The sequence below is a fragment of the Artibeus jamaicensis genome, unplaced genomic scaffold, assembly GCF_021234435.1.
Source record: "Artibeus jamaicensis isolate MK-2021 breed Jamaican fruit bat unplaced genomic scaffold, CSHL_Jam_final contig_432, whole genome shotgun sequence".
NCBI lineage: Eukaryota > Metazoa > Chordata > Mammalia > Chiroptera > Phyllostomidae > Artibeus > Artibeus jamaicensis.
Genome location: NW_026521828.1, coordinates 12,184,836 through 12,209,267, shown reverse-complemented (window position 1 = coordinate 12,209,267; position 24,432 = coordinate 12,184,836). Strand labels below are relative to the sequence as shown.

The following is a 24,432-nucleotide window of genomic DNA, read 5'->3' as shown; positions in this document are numbered from 1 at the left end:
GAGCTACATGGAGCTAGGTGATCAGAGTCCCTGCGCCCTCCCCACATTGGAATGATGGAAATGTGCTCATAGCAGCGAAAGACCCCCCAGACGCGGCAGGCGTGGCTGACTGCCTTCTCTAGAGCTTGGAGGGGGCATCCCAGAGAATTATCTAGGTGGAAACAGAGTTAGGAGTCTTCTAATTCTGAAGCCCACTCAAGGTAGGAAGCCCTTCTACGTTGTTAGTGTTTCCCCAGCTTTCTTTGCATATACTGGATACAATGAATCATACGCAAGCAGTTACAGATATTTGTTCAACGGATAACGAACTCCCTTCTTGGAAAAAGGAGTAGTGGATACCACAACGATAAAATCACAAGCTGGTTCTCTTTCTTGGATTCTGCAAAGTGAGCTGAGCGGGAGAAAAAGAGAGAGCTTGGGATTTACCTGCTGTGCCCATTTCTTCTTGTCCTCTTCATGCTCCTGGAGAATCCTGGTTATATCCTTCCGGTGCTGCTCAGCCTCCTCAGACGCACAGAGCTGGACAGTTGTGGCTATGAGTGAGAAAGAAAAAAAAGGAATTAAAATCACACGGAGCCCAAGTGGGGTAATCACACCAGCAGAGAGAGTGGGGGAGGCTGGGGCTGAGCGCCCTAATCTTCACCTCAGGAGTGGTTTCGGCTGGGGGTCAGTCCCTCCAGGGAGCCCCCGAATCCCTGGCTTTGCAGACCTCCTTCAGTACAGGAGCTAGTGGTCTCGCACTGCCCCCTGGATCTACAGCAGGGCTGGTGACTGACAGGACAGGCTCAGTGCATTTGCAGTACCCAACACCCCCCCCCAAAAAAAAAAGTTAGTTGCTGGTATTTAATGACCAGGCAGCTTTTACTTAACACAGATTTTCAGCTTTTGTGAAGAAGTCAAAGAACTGGCAGTGTGTGCCCCTGTGTCAACCAGGAGCCGGGGGCCAGGAGCTGCCTCCCACCCCGTCCAGCATGTAGCTTTCCCATTTGCCACAGTCCCCAACCTCTCCCTACAGAGGTGTAGATGAGGGGGGCCAGTCTTTCTTTGGCTTTACCTGCTGGGGCCTGTAAGTGTCTGGCCCTCACCTTTAGCATTTCCCCAGCCGGAGGGTGAGGAGTGGTGTGAGCAGGAAGGAGATGCAAACGGGAAGTGTGGCTCTTGCTTAGGAAAAACCCCAAACAGGCCCCAGTGACGCCACTGGGGGTCCGACAGGCTCTGGGAGCGACCCACCCCCTCTGTGCCTCAGTTACTCACTATGTGAAATCAGGACAATAACAACCCATTTCCTGTGGGGTTACTGAGATCATTAAACCAGAAACAATGGCAGTAGGAAGGTAGTAGCAACAGGTGAGGACCACTGAAAGCTTAGCACGCCCAGGACCACGCCCGCTCTGCATAGGTATCGCACAACTTTCACAGCCACCCCACGGGGTGGATGCCACAATTCTTCCCACGTCACAGGTGAGGAAAGCGAGGGGCAGAGAAGTTAGGCAATTTGCCCAAGACCTCCCAGGCCATCATCGGGGAGAAGGGCCACGAAGCCACACGGGCTGACCCCGCAGTGACCTCTGCTGACTGCCACCTCGCTCCCGTGACAGTGCGCCAGGAGCCGTCCGAGAGGTGCCAGGTGCTCGGGAGTGCTCAGCACTCTGCTGCCCACTGCGTGGCTTCTGAACGTTCATCAGGGCCCACGACTAGGGTTAGAGGCCAACATGAGTGCTGTAGCGTCGGTATTCATGTTGTTATTATGATCACGGACTTCCCCAGGCAGGGTCTGGCAAGGGGATGGTGAGAAACGTGGGAACAGGGACTGCTGGGAGGGAAGTCACAGCCAACTGAGGTCGGTCCACCCAGAGAGAGGAAGAGTGAGTCAGTGCCCTCGGTCCTGGTGGACAGCAGTGGCCAAGGTCAGAGAGCCCCACATCCTCACAGGTCACTGGGCGCAGGGCCCTGAGTGTCAGTCCACCAGACCAGTAGCAGACTGGCCCCCCCGTGGGAAGAAGCTTATTCAGAACAATGCAGGTTGTCCGGCCCTGCTCCCAGAGGTCCCAATTTCACTGGCCTGCAGTGGGGCCCCAGGATGTGTGTCTTTGAAGTTTCCCCAGGTGATTCTTGTGTAGAGCCGGGCTACGGAACTCTGATTTCTGGTCCAGTTGCTTATCTGGTACTTGAACTTCATCTACAATATCCCTGACTGCCTCCAGGCTGTAATTAAACACTTTCAGAGGTGCAGAACTCATTCTATTACTAGGCAGTTCTGATGGTTTTAAGCCAACCTCCACACAAAAAATTTCTTTGAGACTGGACTGAATTCTTCCTGCCTGTTCCTGCTCCCCGGAGGCCCTAGCTCTGACCTTGGGCTGACACTGTACAAGGCTTTTCTTCTCCACTGAGGGCACTTTAGACACTTGGACAGAAATGCTGTGTTTTTATTGTAACATCTTTTTTTTTAGGTAAAACACCCTCTTTTCCTTTAACAGCTCCTTACAGGACCTGGTTTTCAGATCCCTCATAAGTCTGTTTTTCCTTCCAATTTTCCTGGATTCCTCTGAAAAGGTACTTTACAGAAATAAACTCAGCACTCCAGGTGTGGTATCAACAGCCAAGAATGGGAAAGGCCTGGTCAGGAATATCATCTCCCTGATTGCAGGCACGATACTCCTATTAATGTGACCTATCTGATATCTCATGAGATAATTAAGTAGATATATGACCTTAGTTCATTATAAAGTAGAAAACCTCATGGAAGGTATTTATGGAGCAGGCTACTCACCTGTGTCCCCATTGGGGGGACCCAGTTCCTGGGGCTCTGGTCTGGGTGGCTGGTCTGGTTCTTGGCGTCTCTGGAAGAAATGGCACAACCATGAGGTGGAAGCGGGGGGTCGGGGAGGTCAAGTGTGAGGACAGAGGCTGCAGCAGGTCTCTTCCGAAGGCAAGAAAGGACTTCCGACTGGGCCAGCCCCGGCGGGCTGCCCCCCTTCCCACCCCCTGGCAGCGCCCCCTCTGAATGGAAGGGGTTCCCCAGGCAGGGCCTTGTGTGAAGGGAGACCCGCGTGAAGAATCCGATGCTGGCTGAGCACTCGTTAGATTCTTGTGGTTTTTCTCCTGCCACAAACCACGGGGTCCTCCCTACCCTCTCCTTCCTTATCCCGGGACTTGGCCAGACTTCAGCTTTTACCCTCACTGTACTTCCCAACCTTCACTTCAGAGACAGTTCCCCTTCCCTCTCAGGGCCTGCGGCTATCACTGCCTCCTTCGTGTTTGAGAAAGATGGCAAGAATACAGACTCCATGGGGCTTTGAAGGTCGCTCACGCTGACCTTCAAAGGAAACTTTCAGTTTCCCTGAAAGTTCTGTGGTATGGGGAGCAGAGCATCGGAGGTCAAGGCCATGGTTTTACCTGCTTATTATCTGTCAGTAGGGGCTGCATCCTCAACCAATGATAAGGAGGCAGAAGTACTTTCCTTGTCCCCTGGGGTGAGACACTGTAATGGGGCTGTATCGGGCACTCGTATCTACACTATTTGTCTAATCTGTAAAGCAACTGTGGGAAATGGGAATCTTCCCAGTTTCAAGATGAGAAGGCAGGTTAGGACCCCATCAAGGCCGATCAGGGGTGACTGGCCGAGTCGGGTATTTGAGCCACACCTAGTGGGCCCTTTAACCGGTCTCAGTCAGTGCTGGTTGGGTCCGAACGAAGGACAGAACTGATGGGCGCAAAGGGCTTCCTGCACCGCAGGGTCAGTGGCACCCAGACTTTCAGTTTTCCTAGGAGAGCAATATTTTTCGTAGGAGAGTTGAGATGGATTGATGAGCAAGGGTGCTGAAAAAAATATTGGTAAACTATCATTCTCACTTCATAAAATAGAGGACGTTTTAACTTTCCAAAATATAGGAAGGCAGTCCCAAGACCACTCACTTCTCCCAGGAAAATGGAACGACATCCTCACTGAACGTTGCAGACATGCTCACACCTTTTATTTTCTCATTTCACCCCAGATCGGGAAAAATTTGGTCCGGGCCTGGCACTGACCACTGGGCCAGAACCGGGTGGAAAAAATGTAAGCCCTTTTGTATACCTCTCAAGTTAGTCTTTAAAAAATGATTAAAAAGATAACCTAGACCCCATTTTGTGAAACTTGAAAAAGGCAGCCCAATAAAAAGGCTGTGAAAATGTTCACTTGCGAATAGTCACTATAAAAGAAGAACTTTATCAGATTTTAAAAAGTAATGATTAGCATAAACATTATTAACAATTTCACGAACTCAAGTACCACCAGAATGCTGCTAGAAAAGCATACTTCTGGTTGGGGAGGGAAGATAAGTAAAGAGAAGGCTTCTAGAACATTCTGCTCTGGGCACAGTGTGAACCCCCAGCACACTGAGGGAGGCCAGGTGCCTCCCCAGGCCCTGGTGCCCCAAATCTGCTCAGTGGCCAGGCGTTCTGGACAACTGGGTCCTCCGTCCGCCATGTGAAGACTCAGCCCTCCCTTCCCAGGGCACCAGCCGGGAAGCTGTCAACGCAGGAATCGGGAAAGTGACAGGAGCCAGCCTCTCCACCCTGGGCTGGAGGAAGGAGCGAGATAAACATAAATGGTTGTCTCATCCCTGTTGCCACCACTGGCTACAGTAATCTGGGCAATGTTTTCATGGAGTGAGAATTCCTAACTCCAGTCACAGCTCTTCCTCAAGCTTGGACAAATCCCTTTCCTCCTTTGCAAAGCTGCAGCGAGTCGGTCTACTTTAACCCGTGGCCCTCTGGACGTCAGGGACTGGAGCGGCCTGATCAAGAAATCTGGGTTGCCCAGATCTGGATTCAAATCCTGAAGCTGACACTGAGTGGCTACATGATATCCCCAAGCCTTGGCTTCCCCTGAGGTTGGTTTAAGGGTTGGATGAGATAAAGCACTTACAACACCTGGCACATTCTAGGAGCTAAACATGCTGAAGTTTGCTCCTTCATGTTTGAAAAAGATGGCAAGAATACAGACTCCATGGGGCTTTGGAGGTCGCTCACGCTGCCTTGGGCCTCAGGCTGCCTGAAGTAAGATCACAAAGCTCATGAGAAATCGTCTTCTTCCCGAGAAGCACCACAGAAAGGGGGACTCTCCTTCACTAACAGCTTCTGGGCCACAGGCAGGACGTGGCCTGCCCCCGAGTGCCCAGATCCGGACAAAACCACCCCCAGGACCGCTCCTTCAGAATGACATTCTAGGCTTGTCACAGTCTGTCCTCAGTTTACCATCCCCCTCCCCCTCCCCATTTTATTTTTTTGAGTCGAGGTAACATTATGTACGTTCCAGGAGTACACATTTAAACTGCATATCTGTATGCACTACGAAGCGACCACCACTGCACCCGTCGCCATGCACTTGACCGCTCCATTTCCCCTTCCTCCACCCCCGGCACCTCTGGTAGCCACCAACCCGTTCTCTTTATCTATGAGCTTTTCGTTTTGCTTTGTTTACTTGTTTGTTTTGTTTTATGGATTCCACATGTAAGTAAAATCCTACGGTATTTACCTTTCTCTGTTGTACTTATGTTACTTAGCATAACACCCTCAAGGCCCATCCATGTTGTTGCAAATGGCAAGATGTTTTTAATGGCCAGGCAGTATTCCATTCTATATATGCATCCCAATTTCTTTACCCATTTATCCATCAATAGAAACTTAGGTTCTTTCCATATCTTGGCAATTGTAAATAATGCTGCAATGAACAAAAGGGCGTAGGTATCTTTCTGAGTTAGGGTCTTTGTATTCATTGGATAAATACCTAGAAGTGAAATAGCTGAATCGATTTTGTAGTTCTTTAATTTTCTCAGGAATCGCCATATTGTTTTCCATAATGGCTGCACCAGTTTACATCCCCACAACATTGCACAAAGGTTTTCTTTTCTCCACATGTTCTCCAACACTGTTCCTTTCTTCTCTGCCTGGTAATGGCCATTCTAACAGGTATGAGGTGATGCCTCACTGTGCTTTTGACTTGCACCCCAATAATCAGTGATGCTGAGCATCTTTTTATGCACTTGCCCGCTATCTGTATGTCCTCCTTGGAAAGATGTCTATTCACATCATCTGCCAATTTTTAAATTGGGTTTTGTATTTATTTTTATTATTGAGTTATATGAGTCCTTTATATATTTTGGAGCCCATTTTCTTAATACTTGAATATTTGTAAACATCTTTTTCTAATTGCAGCTGTAGCAATATATATATGTGTGTGTATATATATATACACACATATAGTCAGTATTGGAATATTACATTATTTCCTTATATGTTAATTTTTCAAATATATTATGAACACTTACTACATGGCATTAAATATTCTATAAAAAATTAATATTAATGAGTTCAGTATTACATCCTTATGGATGAATTTAATCAATAATCTACTGTTGAGTATTTAGATTATTTTCATTGTTCAATTCCCCAATTATGTTTTAGTTAACATCCCAATGCATGAGATTTTTCCACACATCTAAAAGTACTTGTTCTACCCTCCAGAAATGCTGTACGAATTAACTCACCCACTCACAGCCCCAAAGCCAGTTCCACTGCGCCATGGCCAACATGGACTAGCACCACTTTCCTAAAAATGCTGGCAACTTAGCTGGGCCCAAACCAAACCAAAACAACCTGCTGTGCACATGCATCCAGGTGTTCAAAGCCATCCCACGCTGCTGAAGATGCCTCAGCTCGGCACATGGGCATCCCCTGGAGAGCGGGGGTTCGGTTCCAGACCACCACAATCAAGCGAGTCATAACCTTTGTCCTGGTGGAGGGCGTTGCCTTCAATTTGTACAAATGCAACATCTGTGAGGCAGAACACAGCGCAGGGCAATGAAATGCCTGCCTGCACGGCCGGCCATTCCTGAGGCCGCCGGGCCCAGCTCACACCCCCTTTCTCCTCCGTCTTGCCCCACGACCGAGGTAGCTCCCATCGGCTCCAGTCTCCAGGCCCACGCAGACACCCACGTGAGGCCCCGCCTGGTTACCTGTGTTTCTCCTGCTAGTCCAGGGGGCTCTCGGAGGACAGGGACCACTTGCGAAGTCCACTGTGGGTTTGCCCTGTCAGGATGCCAGAGCGCTATTTGCAGGCATGGGGCCCACAGGCCTGCTGCATTGGAACCACATGGAGTGCTGGCTGAACACGACTCCCCAGGCCCCTCTAGACCCGCAGAATCTGGGGGCGGGGTGTGTGCTGGGAGGCTCCACCCTCCAATCTCTCGGTGATTCAGGTGCTCATTAAAACCCGAGGATACACTGCCCAGAACTGAGTAGGCATTGATAAGCAAGCACCGCATGGAAAAATCCCCAGGTGGGGCCTGGCCGCTTCCTCCACAGAGGTCATGGAGCAGAGCTTGCCCTGAAGTAGGAGGACAGGACCTGGGAGGTAGAGGACAGGACCTGGGAGGGAGACGACAATTTCCCGTCCAAAGCCAAGTGCCAGGGGAGGCTGAGGACAGGGGTGGGACATCTAGATTGAGCTAGGGACAGGGATGGCGCTGGAACCTGGATTTCAGCTTTGCTCTGTGACTTTAGAGAAGTCCATTTCCCTTTCTGGACCTGTTTCACTATCTGTGATGGGTCAGGGTTGGAACAGATGTTCTCCTCTGTCCTTCTGAACTCCAGGGCAGCTCTTCAACTAAGAAGGCTGGAAATGGGACACATATATCTTGGTGACTTGTGCAGTTCTGGGGCCCAGGTCCTTGTTGTCGAGCAGACCAGAGCCCTGCCCTGGGTTTGGCATGAAGCTAACCTGGTCTGAGTAGGACTCACCTGCCCAAAGCAGACACAGAGCCAGGTACAGTGGGAGGACAGTGTCCCGAGCTGGGGAGAAGCCAGGTAAGTTCAGATGGGCCTGGTGAGGCCCCCTAGAATAGGTTCACACTTTGGAGGGTAAACTGACAAACTGGAATGCATCCAAAAGGAACTGATAGGACGTGGAAGGAGACTCCTAACCAAATTATAGGTTACAGAACCTATTAACAGAACAACAGGTGGTCAGTCTCAAGAGCAGTCAAAAAACCCTGGCAACTCTCTTCAAATCTCTGCAGAACAGCAGAAACTTCTAGCCATGGTCCATAGTCTTAGAGAGCAGGGTTGTGGCCAAGGACTAGAAGGTTCAAGAAGTTTCACTTCAACATGAAAAAGGATTTCAGAACTCTCCCAAACAGAAGTAGGCTGCCTTATTGGAGGGCAGGGTGGTGATAGTGAGCTCTCCATTACTGGTAGCATACAAGGAGAGGCAAACTTCATTTTGCATGTTGAACCAAGCAAACTCAGAGAGCCCTCAGCTCCCACAGTCTATAATTCTATAAGGTACCCCGACGTTCAGCAAGTAAAGATTTCTGGTAAGTATGAAGAGTTTAGCTAGTGCAGATGGGATGCAAGAACCACCTGGATTAACCGAGTCTCAGAGGGCTCTGTTGAGTGCTGTGCTGCACTTTGGGTGAATTTCCATAGTTGTATACTCTGGGGGAGACTCCTCGACTTCCCCCAAATTCTAGGCCTCACCAGGAAAGAATGAGTAAGGCAGAAGCCACAGGGATAGAAACTGCCCAGCTCTTCCCTTCCTCGGGAACCCTACCCTATGGAAGCCAAGAGTAGCCCTAAGGATGGCTCAGCCTCTCCTGAAGACACTGGTTGGTCTAACCTTGCTTCAGGGGCCACAACTCCATCCCCTTTGTGGGACTTGGAGGCTTTGTGCATTTCTGATGGAGTCCTTTGATTTATGTCCTCAGGGTTCCGGCTTAGCTTACAGAATTTAGTAACCAAAGCCACGTTAAGAATTCACCTAGCTCCTTCCCTGTCCCCATAAACCACAGCCCTGGCTTCCCACGGCCACACAGTTCCATCACATCCATCTTGACCCAGAAGACAGCATTGCAAGCACCCCTGAAGTCAGTTTATTCCAATCCCCACCTCCTGTTCACAGATGGAAAACGTGAGGCCTGGGGCGCAGAGGCTTAATGAGAATCCAGAATCAAGGTGGAGCCCGGAGTCCCTTCCGTTTCCTTAGTGCACGTACCAGACTGATCCAAGTTGCTCAATGTGTAGGGGGCTGGGGATGTTGAGCAGCAAGGGACTCAGGTCACACCCCACTGCAGTATCAGAGCTGCCTTTCCGGTGTCTGGACGCAGGGCGGGTGGGGCCCTGGCCCCATCAGTTTCAGGATCTGAACAACCACAGTCAGAGCCCATTGGCTGAGGGTGGAGGCAGGAAGGAGGTGGGGGCGGAGGCCCCAGGGGCCGCCTCCAGGGCCTTGGGCAGAGGAAAGGCAGGGCCTAAATGCTCATGGCTGTTGAGAAATGTTAGTGTTCACACGCAAATGACAGAGGCTCCAATGGAAGAACACCATAAACACGGGCCTCAGTTTCCCCGCCTCTAAGACGGGCAGAAGAAGTTTGCCAAAGCAATGCCTGAATTTGATTTGCATTTTCACATCGTCAGGGATACTTAAGATTTGGTTCAACGCCTGCTGTTACCCAGTGTGGCATCAGCATCGCCCACTGCCTGCCTGGGGGGCAGACCGATGTGGCTATACCACCCACGTAAAGAAAGACACGCCAGGCTGCACCACTCAGCTGTGCTGGGGGCACCGCCTATTGTGGGAACACCTGTGGCACCCCCAGAGCACCCCGAATGGGGGGCTGGGCGGATGTGGTCTCCACTGCGCCTGCCTGTCTGACCCACCGATGAGGGAGAGGTCGGGGGAGGGCAGAACCACGCCCTCTGGGGCGCCTGCTGAGCCAGATCAGGGCACACAGTGCGTGCAGGACCCAACCCCAAGTTCGCACATGAACAGGCTGAGGCCTAGTGAAGGGCTCTTCAATAGACCATATTCTTTTGCTTCCTCCCTGGAGCCCACCTTTTCCTGTCCCCTATCAGCTTCCCAGGGTGTCTGCCAGTTCTGGTCGCCTTAGAGGGCCAGGAGCTGGCAAAGGACTTGGCACCATGTCTGGCATTTGGGTCAGCCTGGTAGGCAAAAGGACTCTGAAGGAGCAGGACAGAAAATGAGGTCAGTGGCCAGGATAGATGAGGTCAAAGACACACTGCCAAATACTGACCTGTCTCCCCAACCCAATGTCCCCAACCCAACCCTCGGGAGTCCAGGGTTGAGGCCCTGGCTTGCCACTTGCTTACTGTGTGACCTTGGGGAGCATCCTCCCCTCTCTGGGCTTCTGTTTCCTCCTCTTTGTGGCAGGTGCTTGGGCAATGGGTAGGTCGGAGCCCTCCAGGTCTTGACCCACCGTGGATGTGGAAGAAGGGGCAGGGTGAGGTGGTCCTGACACCTCCCCCTCTGTCAATCCTGGGGTTCACTTGCCCCGGGCGGGCCATGGCTGGCGGTCCGGTGCACTCAGCTGTCAGCCCTGCACGCAGACAGCTCGCTGGAGGACAGGCGTGGCGGAGCCTAGTCAGGAGGGCCTGGGTGGGGGTCCCGAGCCCTCCCCAACCCTCTGTCCTGGAGCAGCCTCGTGGGGAGGCAGTAAAAGGGAGGGCCTGGAGCAGAGGATGACAGTTCAGTGGCCACCTCCCAAGTTCCATGAGCATGCTCACCACCCTGCAATGGCACTGCCGGCAGAGAGAGGCCAGCGCCCAACGGTGAGCACGATGGCGCCTACATGATGCCCAGGGCAGGGTCGTTGGTTGCAGGGAAACCGGCCTCACGTGCGTAACTGGCTTGATGCACGGAGGTGTGCAGTACTATCCAGTGTTACTCACATGTTTAAAAACACAAAGTAGATCCTTACATACAGAGATGGAAAGGTTACCCTGGCCAGTGTGGCTCAGTTGATTGGAGTGTTATCCCATGAACCAAAAGGTTGTGGGTTCAATCCCCAGTCAGGGCACATGCGTAGGTTGTGGGTTTGGTCCCCAGTCACGGAGTGTTTGAGAGGCAACTGATCATGTTTTTCTCTCACATGGATGTTTCCCTCCCCCTCTCTCTCCCTACCTTCCCCTCTCTCTCAAATCAACATGCATGTCCTCAGGTGAGGATTTTTTTTAAAGGGGTGTTAAGGTTGGTAGAATATCAATATACAAAATAAATGATTTCTGTACCTAAATGTCCAGGAAAACACACCTAGAAAAGCACAAATGGATGAAAGTCATCATTTCTAAAGAAAGGACTACTAAAATTATGGTCAATTTTGGTTTTACTTGGATCCTGAAGATGTTTAAAACAATAGTGTATTCAAGTTATATTTGTACTAAGACACTAACAAGGAAAAAAAATGCCTCTCTTGGAACTGCCGAGCAGCCGGGCGGCCATTTGACAGATGGGAAGGCAAGGCCCAGAGATGGCGCATCGGCTGTGGGACGCCACACAGCCAGCTGGGGACGGAGGCCGAGCGGGGCCCACTCTTGGCTCACATTCCAGGGCTCTTTTATCTGCAGATGGTGCAGCTGGGCCCACTGTGATCCAGTACGATCTCACCTTACCTGGATCATACCCGCAAAACCCCTGTTTCAAATGAGGTCATATTTACAGGTTCCGGGCGAACGCGAGCATTGGGTGGACACTCTTCACCCGGCACAGACGACTTGTCTGCTGTCAGGCTGCTTCCTCAAGGGGGGGTGTCAGGCTGCCTGGGCAGTGGGGAAACGGCCGGGAGGTCTGCAGGGCTCACAGACACTCGGTGACAAAGAACTCCACCTCTGGGGGGAGAAACGCTGAAAGTAGGTCAGTCTGTACATTGCTTACCTGGGGGGAGGGGAAGCGTGGACGGGGATGGATGTTTTATGTATTGTATGGCATTTGGCCTAGTTGTTCTGGAAGATTCAGATTTGCCAACAAAAAAGTGACACAAGATAAATGATTTTTAGGGATTAAAATTCACTTGCCGAGAGAAGTAGGATGGCTGGTCTTCGGGTAACGGACACATTTAGATCCATCCACGGTCAAGATGGGTGGATTTTCTCTGCTCCTTCTTGTCTTCTCCCCCCCACGTGGGCTCACAGCAGCTCCCCTCTGCTCCCCTGCCAGTCCTGCCCCCTGTCTGGCCCTGTCCCCTCAGGTTATCCAGGAAGGCTCACAGTGTCCTGAGGGTGGGGGACACTGAAAGGACAAAGTGCAGGGGGTGGAAACCCCCAGCGTACCCCAAAATATCAGAGCCAGGATTTGGGTCATCTGTTAAAACTCTTCGTTTATCGGGGGGTCCCCTACTTTTTCCAAGTTGATTTTTAAAAAATCCTCACCCGAGGACATTTTTTTCGTTGCTTTTTCAGAGAGAGAGGAAGGGAGAGAAGAAGGGGAAAGAAACATCAGTGTGAGAGAGAAGCCTCCCATGCGCGCCTGGACGGGACGAGCGCCTGGCCCGAGAACTGAGCACTTCCAGACCGGGGACTGCACACGCCCACGCTGGTGCCCAGACCGGGGACCGATCAGCAGCCTCGGTGTGAGGCCTGATCGGGAACTGAACCTGCAACCCTTTGGTCACTGATGATGATGACACTCCAACAAACTGAGCCTCACCAGCCAGGGCTCCCGGGTGATCGTGTGAACGTGACCGTTCATGAACGTGATACTGATACCCCTCAGGGCTCCTTTCCAGGCTGAATCTGGCTTTTGTCACCAGCTGACCCAGGAACTCTGAGATGTCAGGGGTAGCCTCTTCTACCGGTGTCACCATCTTGACTTGCCTGCCTCTCAGCCACTAATTTGAAGTTTTATAGTTTCTGTCCTTTTTACAACAACAACAACACAACAACAACAACAACAACAAATACAACGATAACGAACACAAGTGCTGCTGTGAAGCAGCCCAAATAAATGGGCCCCAAACTCGACACCCAGCGGGGACGGAGATGAAGTCCTCAGGTGACCGGGCACCTACACTAGCCACCTGGGAATTCAACTACCAAGGAAAAGAACAGAATTAAAAACATGTACACGTGCCGAAAAGGTGTTACCAAAGGTGCGTCTGCAAGGCAAGCATGACTGAAATTTTTCTAATGGGTTTTATGTCACGGAGTGTACAGATGTTCCTTCATAGCACAGAAATCCGGTTCAAACTCTAAGGTTTCAGGGCGCATGTGTGGAAGCCTGTATTTGGCTCAGCTGGGATGATTTGGGGGCATTATTTTTCAGGTCGGGCAAAAACCACTCGGAGGCCACACACTCACCCCTGTCCCTGCAATGCCTGCGGCGGAGGGCTCAGTGTCCAGGGAAGGCAGCTTCCCTTCCCAGCCCCTCACCACCGCACCCTTGGCACTCTGAGTTCAACAGTCCGATTAAACAGGACTGCCCCGCTCCTACTAAGCAGGTGTTACGAGCTCGGCCTGTCAGGTACCCCACTCACCCTAACACAAGGTCAAGTCCAACCACCTCCAAACCCAGCCAAGATGCCATCTCCCTTGGGACACCTTCCCTCGTCCCCAGCTCTCCCCACTGAACACAAAGGCACCCAGCCCAGAGTTAGGATGAAACATAAGAACGCTCATGAGTAATGTAAACACCCACATGTCCAGCTGGTTAAATAAATCACAGGCCAGCCACAGAACATTAGGTAGCCATTAAAAGTCATGTTTCCATGAATTATTTAACATGGGAAAATGCCCCAGCAAAATGCTGAGTAACTAAAACACAACCATGTAAAATAGTCACACTGGTGTATATTACACAGCAGGAAAAGAAAGACACTGAAATGTACAGAGAGCCTATCTCTTAATGATGGGATTAAAAGTGACTCCTAAATTTCTTTTTACTTTTCCAAATTTTGATATTCTGCCTCAAACACTGTAATAATCAGAATAATTAGATGTCTTAAGTGGAATCCTAAATATTTGTTAGTCCAAGGCTTGCATCCCCTCTTCTATCCTTGCCAAAATACCATCTGACCTCTACTCAAACTCCTTCAGAGATGGGGAACTCACTACCCTTCTTCCTCATAAGAGGTAGAATCAGGCCTCCTTTAGCTTTCCCCTCACTGACCACAAATCTACCTTCTGGAACAACAGAGAACAAGGCTACTTCTCATGCTTCTTGGCAATCCGTCAGAGGTTGGAAGGTAGTGGCTGGCCTCCAGGCCTCCGACCCCAGTGGTCTTTCAAGGCTATCAATGTCCCCTGGTTCCCACATCTCTGCTTGCTTTCCTTGGGTACAGTTTGGGCAGGGGTGTCCTTGGAGTGTAACTATGTTTCCCTTACACCATTACCACATTTCCCTCTTATCAGGGGCGTGCCGCTTGCTAGCCAGTGTATCAGGGACACTATTAAACACATTCTTTCATCTAATTTTTAGAGCAATCCTTGACCCGGGAGCTAATATCACACTTATCTTACAGATGACGAAACTGAGGCATAAAGAAGCCAAGTTCCTTCCACGGTCACTGAATGGATCTGGAAGGAGCCAGGACTGAAACAGCATGGAGCCCAGCGCCTCGAGTGTCAAGTTCATATATGGCCACGTGAATCCAGCTCTATAAACCCCTGTCTGCAGTGTCTCTGGTTGAGTTTCAGGATTATTTCTGCCCACGCAGCCTGTTCCACATCACTCCCTTTTGCGTCTCCCCCTCTGTCTCACCTGACCTGCTCCGCGGATGTGATCACAAAGGGCTACTGAGAGCCTGACTCATCGAGAACCTGCTGCCTGAGGCCCAGCTTTGGGAGCAGTGCCGAGCAGGCCCTCTGTCTGCCTGCTCAGGGCGGTGGGGCTGCTGCCAGAGCAGAAGCCCCAGGGACTGGGCAGTTCAGACACCATGCCAGCACCTGCATAGAGGGCTGGCCGCAAGGTACCAGGTGCCCCTCCCCACAGAGGGGCTGGTAACCTGCTGGGGAAGGAAGGCCCTGCATACTCCCAGCTCACTCCTACGGGCAAGTCTATGGAAAATTTGTTTCCTGGGCCCCTTCTCTGTCTGTCTGGCCTTCTCCAAAGTCCTCCCAGGGAACATGGCCACATCAGCCACGGTCTCTGCCAAGACAGGCATAGGAAGGACCACATCATGCAGATAGATCCTCAGTATGCACCCCGGGTCTGTGAGGGATCCCCACTCATTCATTCACGAGGATTTCAACCTGTCCCCATAAGGCAGTGATTGGGCCTCTCAATGGAGCCTGGAACAGCTGGTCAGCTGAGACCACCAGGCACTGTAACAAACTCAGCAAACCCTCAGGTCCTTGAACCCAGAGGGACTCTGAGGAATCCTAGTGGTCAATCCCCTGTCCCTAGCCAGGGTAGACCCCACCGGAATCTCTGGTCTCGTTCTTTGCTACCTGCCACCTCTACTCTCCATAATGAGCCCCATCATACTGAGCTTTTTTTCCAGTTCAGCCTGTGCTCAGGCTGTTCTCTCCGCCTTGACTGGGTAACTCCTACTAAACTTCCAACACACAGTCCCCCTACCAGATCCAAAAAGCCTTCCTGTGTCTCCCAAGGCCGAATGAGCTACTCCTTTTGCATGCTGGGCTAAGACTTAGCTTGGCTCTTATTTGGCCCACATTTATTCACGCAAATATTTACGTAGCACCTGCTACGTACCAGGTGACCAGCACTGGAGAGGGCGTGCAGAGACCAGGGTCAGTTGCACAGCTCTGCCACCAGCTGGCTCTGTGACTGTGGACACATCACTCCTTGCTAAGCCCCGGTTCCCTCGCCTGTAAAGTGGGGAAGATGCTGCAGCTCAGCTTTACTTTTGTGAGCTCAGCAGGATGTGTAAGTACTCTGTAAACTGCTACTCAGGCTGAGTCATTGTTGTGGTGACCTGTCCCCCTCTAGTCTGAGCTCATTTTTGTGTATCTCACCCTCAGAGCTCTTTGCTCCGGCCGCCCACCAGGGAACCGGCAGCCTGTTGGGCATGGGCTTGGGTGCTCCGGGGTTGGCGCCTGGCTGAGAAACTGGGCGTGGATGTGAAACAGGCATGAACTTTAAACAAAATTGACTTACAAGTCCTGTCATACAGGGGCAGGGCCCTGACACTGCTGGGGTGAGGAAGACATGCCAGGCTGCTCTGAGGCAACAGGGTGGAAGGCTTTTATGCCAAAGGGCTTTGGGATCATTAAGAAGACACCAAAAGAACAGGGTAGGGGCCGAGACACAGAACCCTGGATTGAGGGACTGGCTACCAGGGCTCTGCTCTAAGTTACTTTGTGTGACACCTGTCAAGACCCCTCCCTTCTCTAGACCCCCACCTCCATCCGTACACTGGGTGTTTGAGCGCAGGTGGTCTCCAAGGCCCCTGCTCACTTGGGTGGTCTGTGCTGAGGACAGACGGGGACAGCAGTAAGGCCCTCGGGAGGGCCAGAAGGCGTGGGGACCCATGCTCGTGGTGGTCTCCTCTTCCGGTCCATGGAAGGGCAGGCCAGAACAGGGCCCTCCTTCAGTCTCCTGCCACTGCTGTGTGGATGGAACTCACCACTGGCCCACTCTGCAGACTGGGAGGTTGACACAAGTAGACAGAACACAGACTCTCAGACTGCTAGAAACTATTTCCCTCCTTCTCCATATTGAGGGAGAAAGTGAGGTCCAGAGAATGGTAAGGAAGGTCAGGGTTTTCTTGGGGTCACACATCATGTTTGTGGCAGAGCCAGGACCTAAGCCCAGGACTGATGTCCTCCTATCACCATCGATTACAAGTCTCAGGCCTGGCTTAGGTCTATTTGCCCATCACCTTATCAGCCAGCCCCGTGTTTCTGCTGACAGGGCCAAGGCTCAGTTTCCCTGCTGAAGCCAGAGAAGACATGATGGTTTCTGGGCCTGGAGAGGTTTTTTTTGAACAGGGAGTAAAGGAGGAGCCAGGAAAGCAGGGGGGGGGCATTGTACTTGGGACCAAAACTTATCTTCCTAGACTAGGCACAGGGCACGGCCACACAGGGAGCAGGGTGGGGACAGCACGCAATACCCAACAGACTAAAAAGGCTTGTGCTTAGGCACAGGCACAGCAGGTGCACAGAGGGACAGAGAGAGAGACTCAAATTCATTGAAAGATGACCAAATATTCTCAAAGTTTGGGTCCTGCCAGGGTCTCCAGAGGGCTGATATCAAGTTAATGGGACCACCTATTCCCACCTGGCTGGATGGCAGGCACTGATAGGAAAAAGGGCCAGAACTTGAGGGGTCCTTCCTTTTCCCTCCGTGCCTCAGGAAGTCCCCTAAGGAGGTTGTCCTTCAGACTCTAGGATCTGAACCTTCTGGGCTTGTCAGACCCCAAGGGGCAGCTGGTACCACTGCAAGAAACCCGAGCAGAGTCTCCTGGGTCCTAACCCAGCTCTGAGGCCCCTTGGGGGATCGGAAAGGAGCGAAGGGTGGCAGGCTGTAGAGCTCCTCCCTCTTTGGCCCCTCCCAGTTCCTCCACCCCCACCGAAACCCCAGGACAGTCCACAAGCACCCGCGGGGCCTGAAGAGGCTCCGGACCAACGATTCTCAAACTTTAAAGCTTACTGTCATCAATCACCTTAGCCTCTTGTTAAAAGGCATGTTCTGTTTAATCAGTCTGGGGCAGAGCCCGAGATTCTGCATTTCTAACAGGCTCCACATGATGTGGATGCTGCCAATCCGTGGACCACTCTGCGAGCAGCAGCCCTAGAGAGGGTCTGCTTCGGAGCCGTGGGAAAGCCGAAGGGCCGGGGAGGTCAAGTCCATGGCCACACAGCTAGCAGCCCCTGACCGGAGAAGGGCATGTGCCACAGGCACTAGGGATTTCCTCACTCTGGCATAGGAAATTATCTGTCCTTCCCGGGCCCAGGGGCCGTGCTTGTAAACTCCGCTGCCCCCGTGGCTCAGCCCTGGGCCGGGGGAAAGAGCGCCGCCCGGCGGAGCCTTCCCTGCCTCCCTCCGTGACGGCCTCTCGCAGTTCTCCGCCCGGCGCCCCAGGCTGCCCCGAGCGAGCCCGCGGGACCGCGGATCCCCAGCGGCAGAGCCGCTCCACACTTCCCTTCCCTTCTGAAGGCAAACTTCTGGGCCGGCGCCCTTTACCTTTTGGGGGGCTTTGCAGCACCTCAGCCTGCTGTGTCTGCAGCCCATCCTCCTCCGGGGGCTCCCGGACGCCCCCTCCCAACTCCGGGGCCCCCAGAGGGCCCTGCCGTCCGGGCCCCGCGGCTGGGTCCGCGCCTGCCGGCCAGGGCTGCCGGCGAGACCCTGAAACTGAACCTGAAAGCGCAGACTTGAGCCCTAGCGGCGCAGCCGCGCGCCGTAAATATCCGAAGAGCCGGGACTCCAGAAGCCCGTGGGGTTCGCGGCTCCACCGCTCAAGGCAGGTGACTAGAAAGAATTCTTGTAAATGTAAATGATAGGAACCACCGGCCCCGGGCGGAAAGGACCCCCACGAGCGACGGATGCTGTTCCTGGGCCCTCAGCAGAGAAAAAGGCCAGGAAAAAAATCAAAACATTAAAAAAAAATTCAACACAACAGCTGCCATTTATTGAGGACTGTTTCTGTCCCTGCTTCTTTATACATATTATTTCTATTTCTTGCCATCTCCTTGCAACAGAGGCGTTATTGCCTCCATTTTACAGGTGAGGCTCAAAGATGTGATTGGCCCAAGCTCTCATAGCTTAGTAACTACCAGAGCCCAGGTATAACCCAGTGTTAACCCCAGAGCCTAAGCTTTAAGCTTTAAACCTTAAGCTTTAAACCACTTCCTTACAAATACACAACAATATTAAGTTTACTTGCAATGCGTCCTTACTTGTGGGTGGAGAGCTCTTTCCAGCTCACTGGCATCTGTGATACTCAATTCTATCTATTTTGGATCAATGATGTCCATGAAAACAGATTTGTGGCAGCAGGGTGTAAGGGGACTAAATGGTAATAGGAAAAATATAATAAAAAAATTTTAAGTAAAACAAATCCCAGAAGGCCCAGAAGACACTTGGTAAGGTTTGGTGATGAAAGGGACTTGCAGTCACGAGTGGGGAAAGAACAGGAGACCACAAAAGAACTGCCCCCTCCACAGAGTGCAAGGCCAATTGCAACAGGCTGTCTAACAAAGAAAACTAAGGGCTTGGGTGGTATTAGGTTCTTGGAAGTATGAATAACAGGATGGTGGTTTACAAAATATGGTCCCAAATGGGCAGTACCAGCACAACGGGGAACTTGGGTTAGGAATACAAATTCTCAGGCCCCGCCCAGATTTGCGGATGTAAACTCTGGGGCCGGGTCTCAGCAACCTGTAGCTTACCGAGCCCTCCCAGTGATTCTGGCCCATGCTAAAGTTTGAGAACCACATGTAGGATGGCCAAACAGATATTAAGGGGAAAGTGTCTACTTAAATTCACAGTGTTTCTTGAAACAGTACTTGTGATTTAATGAAAACCAAAACCAACAAACAAGCCAAAACCCAAAACAACCAAAACACCCAAGAAATGATAATTTATCCATAAAAATAGAATGCCATGTAACCAGCAAAAATACTGATGAGGCTGAATATTTTATACATTATAAAGTGTAACAAATTCATTCTTATTGAAAAAATCATTAGTGACTACCTGTGGATGGTAAGTTTTGGATTCTTAAAATTATTCTTCATTTTCTTATACTAAAAAATGAGTATGCACTTATTACTATTGTAAAGAAAATTAGTATTGTAATAATAAAAAGGTTTTTTTTTAAAAAAATATGATTTTAAACCCATGCATGAGACTGAGGCTAGTTTTTCACCAGGAAGCCACGGGATGTGAAATGCCAATGAAATAAATGGCTGCGAGAATCACCTAGGTGGAAAAGCAAGGAAAATGGCAAAATGTGTGGAAAATTCGCCTTGAACCAGTTATTTTCCCTTTTGGAGAGTTCCTCACCTAAACATTGAAGGGTTGAAGTTTCTAAATTGTTCTCGAATTGGAATGCTAACAATGGAAATCAATAGCCTGGGCTGGTGGGTGGGAACTAGGAAGGTTTTTCTGTTCCTGGAGGCTTTTTCTCAAGTGGTCTGGCCTCCAGCTTTCCTGAGCTTTGTGGGAGACCAGCCTCAAGTTTCCAACTTTCACACAATTTGCTTTTTTGATTATGTGCTTCAAAGTTTCTGCCTGAGAAAAAAACTCTAAGGATTTTTTTGGGGGTCGTTTGTCCTAGTAACTTGACTTTGAATGCATTGCTAATGAGCTTTGAGATTTTGGGTGGTTGATGTACCAGTCAGGTTAGGTTTGGTTCCGCTGCAGTAATGAAAAACATAGAACTCTCAGGGACTGAACATCAGCGAAGCTAGCTTTGGCTCACTCTACATGTCCAGCACAGGAGGCAGCGGGCTCTGCTTCACTGCAACATTCTACACTGTCCTCTGTGCAGGCGTCACAACACCATGGCTGCAGGGCTGGCCAGGGCAAGAGAAGAGAGTGTACAGAGAATGGCGCATGGAGTCTTAAATGCTACCACTCAGAGGTGACACCCATTAAGTCCACTCACATTTCATTGGCCAAAATAAGTCACACAATCATGCCCAAGTTCAAGGTGATGGGGAACTGCAATGTGTTCCCAGAGGGAGAGGAGAACCCCAAACAGTGGCGAACAGCAGTAAAGCCTACCACACTCAGGTATCAACAAGCAGATACTAGGATGTGCCCATTTTTTGGACAACTTGGGTGAACAACTCATCCTGATTTAGCACCGAGAATCCTATGTCTCTGGAGAATCCTAAGTCCTAGGCACACTGGCATAGTTGGCTATCCTATGGGCAAGGTATAGTGAAGGTACAAGAGAAGAAGACTAAGTTCTTGTTTTTGAATTAGTTATCTTTTTTCTTTACATTAGACCTATATCTAGGAAAAGATGGGAAGCAATGCAAAACAGGTTATAAAGCTAGGCTAATGTTAAGTTATGTACTCCATGTGGAAAGTATTGACATTAAAAGGAGATAAAGGGACCATGGTGACTGGGGATGGGGAAGGAGGACTTCCTGGAGGAATATTAAAACCAGAGGACATTTATGCCAAAGGGAATCCTAGAATCTCAGGTTGGGATGGGATCTGATGCTTCTCTTCTGTCGCTCACAACTCAAATCTCTTTTAGAATTTCCTTTCTAGGTATTTGTGGAGCCTATGTCTACATACTTCCAGTGATGGGGAAATCACGATGTACCTTGCCATATCTAGGGAGGAAGGAGTAATTTCAAAGAGGAGGAACAGGGTGAGTCAGATCAGAGTAGAGCATGGAGGGTGGGGAGTTGGGGAATGAAAAATTAGTGTTTGTAGCTCGGTTGCTTGTAAAGGGATAAAAGCTGAGGGTGGGGTGGGCTCTCTTGGGAAAGATTGGAAAGAACGACACAGGGATTATCCAGAGCCTGTTCCTTTAGAAAAACACAATGTACCCACACATAAAAAGTTTTGCATAGAATTTCAGGCAGTTCAGGGCCCTCCCCTGCAATGGGGGCCCTGAGTGGATCCCAGGTTAAGAATCTTTCAACTCAGTGGTTGCTAAACATCGTTCTAGCCCCCAGAGCCTTTCCTGTCCACGTCCTTCCAATTGAGCCCAACTGTTCCCCAAATACGTGTTGTCTGTACGGTGTCTTTCTCCACCACCCATCTCTGTGGCTATAATTCTACCTGTGTGTCAAACAGCAGCTCAAATGTCCCCCTTCCGAAGGCCTTGCAGCACCTGTTCTGTGGTTCTCACAGCACACTTGGCAGCTTTCCACAGAATTACACTTGTTTGTGTGCTCTGCATGTCCTCCCTAATGGACTAAAGGTTACACAGCTCCGTCTCCTCCCTCCTCACCCCGCCCGATACTTAGGGTACTGCGGCAGAGATTTCCAGTCACCTTATTCAGTTTTCATTCTTCCCTCTTCCTTAGTTGCAGAATCCTGATATTCTCTGAGACAGCAATGTGCTGGGCCACCCATCAGGCTAGTTACCCAGCTTCCCTTGTATCTGTGGGTGGCCAGTGATATGTAAAGGGAAATTATGGTTGGCGCTTCCAGGAAATCTTTTAATAGGAGAATGGCTCAGCTTGGAGCAGGGATCCCCCTTTCCTTGGGCCACACCCCGCTTTTCCTGCCTGGAATACAGACTTGATGGCTGGATTCCAGCAGCCATTTTGTTATCCTGGTCAAAACAATGGGAAGTGCCTTGAACTTTGATGAATTTATAGAGCCCTTATACCAGCTTTGATCAACTATTTCCTAACTTTTTCACATAATAGAATAAACAACCAATTTGTTTAAGACACTGCCATTGAGATTCTGTCCACTAGCCACAGAATGCGATCTCTAACCAACTCACAGTCACTAATTGTTTTGTTATATTGAATTGAATGAGAATAATTTTCTCTTAAAGACACTCTGCGTAGCCTCAAACGTCAACTCTGCAGGTGGAAAATGAGGTTCTGCTGAGAAAGGTACCTTGGATTTGCCAGACTCTGGATGGAAATGCTGTTTTTGACAGCGTCCTCTTGGAATACATGTAAGAGAAGGAAATGAAAGGAAACCTAAAATTGTTGCATCCTTATGTTTCTGTTGGAGTGTTGCAGAAAGAATGAGCAGGCTCGTTGGCTTCAGAATTACCTGGGCATTGTTGGTTCAAAGGCAGTTTCCCTGGAGCCCTCTCTTCTTTCCCATCTATTGAACCAGGGCCTAACATGTGAGCCTCATTGGTAGCATGGCTGTGGTGGGTCATCTCACCAAGGAATCAAATTGCTACATTAATTATATGGAATTGAATTAATGGGGGAGTCCTTTGAAAGGAGAGTGGAGTCTGAGTAATGCTAATTAGCAAGAAGCCATCCCTGCCTATTTTCCCAGGAGACCTGTGGTTTGGGATTTGGGACTGCCTTGGGAGAGGTGGCAAGATTCATGTCACCCCTTTTCTTGACCAAGCAAGCATCAGTTCCTGTCAATAACTACAGTTTATGTCCCCTCTTACACTCCCCCTCATGTCCTTTATCAGAGGACCGTGTTCGCACCTTCTGCATGTCCCACCTGACATCGTGTTCCCCGCGCCATTCCGGTCCAGACGTATTTGCTGTGACTCCTCCACGGGGAACCAAGGTCTCCAGCAGCCGGCCTCGCTCTCTGATTTGAAAAATAAATGGTTTCCCACCTTGTCACCTGCTATTTAACCACAGTGTAAGCAGCCCCTCTTCATCAGACAACTGCCCTGACCCGTCCCTTGTGGAAAATTCGCAGCTTCCTGACCCTGATACCGCCTTGCCCACGAGCGGCTGACCAAAACGGGACTCAGTGGACAGTGAGGACAGGGACTGTGTTTTCCAAGACAAAAACTGGAAAACATAATTTGGCAAAGGAATTTATGACCTTTATATTTTTTATTGACTTGACTTTATTCATCCATTTATTCTTTGCCAGCATATTGGAATTCTGGGGCATCGAGATAGTTTATGGGGGCAAGGAGGCAGAATATTTGTGGATGGGAGGGGCCCAGAACACAGGGGAATTATGGTTGAGGTCCGAGGTTCAAAACCTAAATGTCTACGGGGCTGGTGAGTATAGAGAGGAGGAGAGGGCCAGCATGAGAGGGGTGGGTGCGAGCTGCGAGCCACACACCCTTCAAGAGGAGCTCAGCTGGGTGTGTGGCCAAGGACGAGCGTTAGAAGGAAGTGAAGACCCGGGCTGGCCAGACCTTCCAGTTTTTCAAGAGAAGCCAGAAATCATTTGTGCTTTTTAATGTAAAATAAATCTCTTGCTCTCACACACACAGAGTCCTGTAGGCTAAACCAAATATTTACTCTTTGCTGGAGATTGCCTTACCTGTGGTCCAGGTAGCCACATAACGTAACAAGGGGTTGGGACAATGCCATGAGAACATCCTAACTGGATCCCGGAGAGGAAAGGGAAGAGCAGGCTCCATGGAGGAGGTGATGTTTGAGCTGAGCTGTGGAGATTAAGGAGGGGCTCCAGTCAAGAAAGTGGGGAAGTGTGATCATGTGAGGTCATGGGGGTGTGAATGGCCTTATTATAGGGATCATTCTGCAATATATACAGGTATAACATTAAAAAAAATGTAGAGAAGAACACACACGCCCAGCGCTGGGTGGCTTTTCATGGGGCTCAGTGGCTTTAGTGCAGCTGGAAAGCTGGGTGACATCAGGGAGTGAGGGAGACACAGGTAGGGAGAGGCCTTGAAGGCCTGGCCAGGGCGTTTCTGCCTTGTCCTCTGGGCAATGGGAGCGGCACAGACTGACTGGTATTGTATATGGCGGCTCTGGAGCTCGGGTAGAGGGTGGGCAGATAGCACTGTCCTGGAGACATTGAATATGTACTGGAATGGTTCCCGAGGAACCTGGTGTGGGTCCAAAAGGCACTTTGGTCCAGAAGAACAGCAGCCCCCGGGTCCCGCTCAGGTTCTGCCCTCACTGAGCTCCAAGCCTGATATAATATAGTAACTACGGTGGCTGGCGGTGGGTGCAGGGCAGAGTGTGGGGTGCTGTGGGGTAGGCGGAGAGCAGTTTCCTCTCCTCTCAGCCTGGGAGGCGGCAGCTAGCAGCCGGCAGTGTTGTGGTTACTGGGGCCTTGGGTTACAACACATGTTTGTTTTTAAA

At 50.6% G+C, this 24,432-nt stretch overlaps 1 protein-coding gene across 1 annotated transcript in view; it reads right to left on the bottom strand.

Moving 5' to 3' along the window:
- The window catches only part of CCDC69 (coiled-coil domain containing 69), a 28,023-nt gene extending 9,926 nt beyond the window's left edge, over positions 1–18,097 (bottom strand). Inside the window, exons 1-3 of the mRNA XM_037156911.2 lie at positions 17,921–18,097; positions 2,774–2,843; positions 427–533 (exon numbers count right to left, since the gene is read on the bottom strand). Coding sequence (XP_037012806.2) covers positions 427–533; positions 2,774–2,843; positions 17,921–17,968 — 225 coding nt within the window. The 5' untranslated portion in view covers positions 17,969–18,097. The remainder of the gene's footprint in view (positions 1–426; positions 534–2,773; positions 2,844–17,920) is intronic.
- Positions 18,098–24,432: the final 6,335 nt, after the last annotated feature.